We start from the raw sequence: 1422 nt of genomic DNA, 5'->3' as shown, positions 1-1422 counted from the left end.
AATTGGAATCAACCCAAACTTGCTAGGGAACATTAGTACATGTATATGTATCAGAAAAAAATATAAAAACAAAGAGTTCTCTCCTTGTCATTTTCGGCCAAACTTCACCAAAATCCCTGTACTATAGTATAGGGACTTTAGGCCCAGTTTTTGAGTAACTTTTAAAATTCATTTTAAAAATCCAATTTTGATTTTAATCAGTTGAAACTTGCTACGCAACATGATAACATGAATATGTATCAGAAAAAATTATTAAAATGGAGAATTCTTACCTAGTCACTTTTGGCAAAATTTACAGGGACTTTGACCCGATTTTTGAGTAACTTTAAAAAACTCATAAAAAATTCAATTTTGATGCCAATGAATTCAAATTTTCTATGCAACATAAGAACATGTATATGCATAAAAAAAGTCATAAAGATTAAAAACACCCTCCTGGTCATTTTGACCTACTTTTATTTCTACTCTCTTTCTTATTGATAGAAAGAATCTCTTAGATGATCTACCTTCATCTCTCTCCTCTTGCTCCAGTTTACGTTCTCTCATTATATCATTCAATCGTTTCTCCTCACTACCAGATGTGATTTATGACTGCCCTAGTCTTGAGACATTACTGGCCAGTGACAATCAAATATCATTCCTAAATGTTGATGGGTTTTTAAAGATGAGGTCTTTAATGACGCTTGATGTTAGCAACAATGACATATCACAGGTACCACCCCAACTGGGACTGGTTCAATGGCTGAAGTGAGTTTATATATATTTTTTAATTTTGTGAAGGTCTATTATTGTATAGACTAATTGATGGGAGTTTATTATTGGAAACATTTAATGCATTAATATTGTAGCCTTCCCATCGAATTTCACAAAAAATTTTTACCAAATTGCAGGTCTAAAATTTATAATTAATTTTGTTGTTGCTAAAATTCTAATTATTTTGTACATGTATTTTAAAAGACTTTTTTCTGTAGGCACTTGGAGTTGGGAGGTAATTCATTTCGTAATCCAAGACCAGCTGTACTGGCAAAAGGTACTGCTAGTTTACTGGAGTATCTCAGAGACAGGATACCTACTTAGTAATAGTACAGGTACATGTACATGCATATACTGTGGAGTGTGGACCTGTTGAACTAAAACTCTTGAGTGTAACTGGTACAAATACATGTAATTTAGTGTTTTACTTTATAAATTTTAAATGGATAAGAAATATTTTTTATCTAATATATTGCAATGGGAGCCATGAAACAAAAATTGCTAAAAGCAAACATTGGGTAATAATAGAAATATGTAATAGTGATGGTACTAATAGTGAAAATTACATATAAAGATGTCATAAAAGTTAAGTATTGTAATTTTGGCACCATTTTTAGAATAGAATTAGCTCAAATTTTCTTGATAGACAATTAGGTTTATCTTCAAAGT

At 30.9% G+C, this 1422-nt stretch overlaps 1 protein-coding gene across 1 annotated transcript; it reads left to right on the top strand.

Moving 5' to 3' along the window:
* Positions 1 to 483: 483 nt before the first annotated feature.
* LOC105316203 (leucine-rich repeat-containing protein 40-like) lies at positions 484 to 1199 on the top strand (the record flags this gene model as incomplete). The annotated part of the gene is made up of 2 exons (XM_011411020.2): positions 484 to 747; positions 972 to 1199. Coding segments are annotated over 2 exons (370 nt in total), but the record flags the coding sequence as incomplete, so codon positions are not given.
* Positions 1200 to 1422: the final 223 nt, after the last annotated feature.

The sequence above is a fragment of the Amphimedon queenslandica genome, unplaced genomic scaffold (assembly GCF_000090795.2).
Source record: "Amphimedon queenslandica unplaced genomic scaffold, v1.1 AMPQUscaffold_3579_Cont24428, whole genome shotgun sequence".
NCBI lineage: Eukaryota > Metazoa > Porifera > Demospongiae > Haplosclerida > Niphatidae > Amphimedon > Amphimedon queenslandica.
This window is presented reverse-complemented; position numbering and strand designations above follow the sequence as displayed.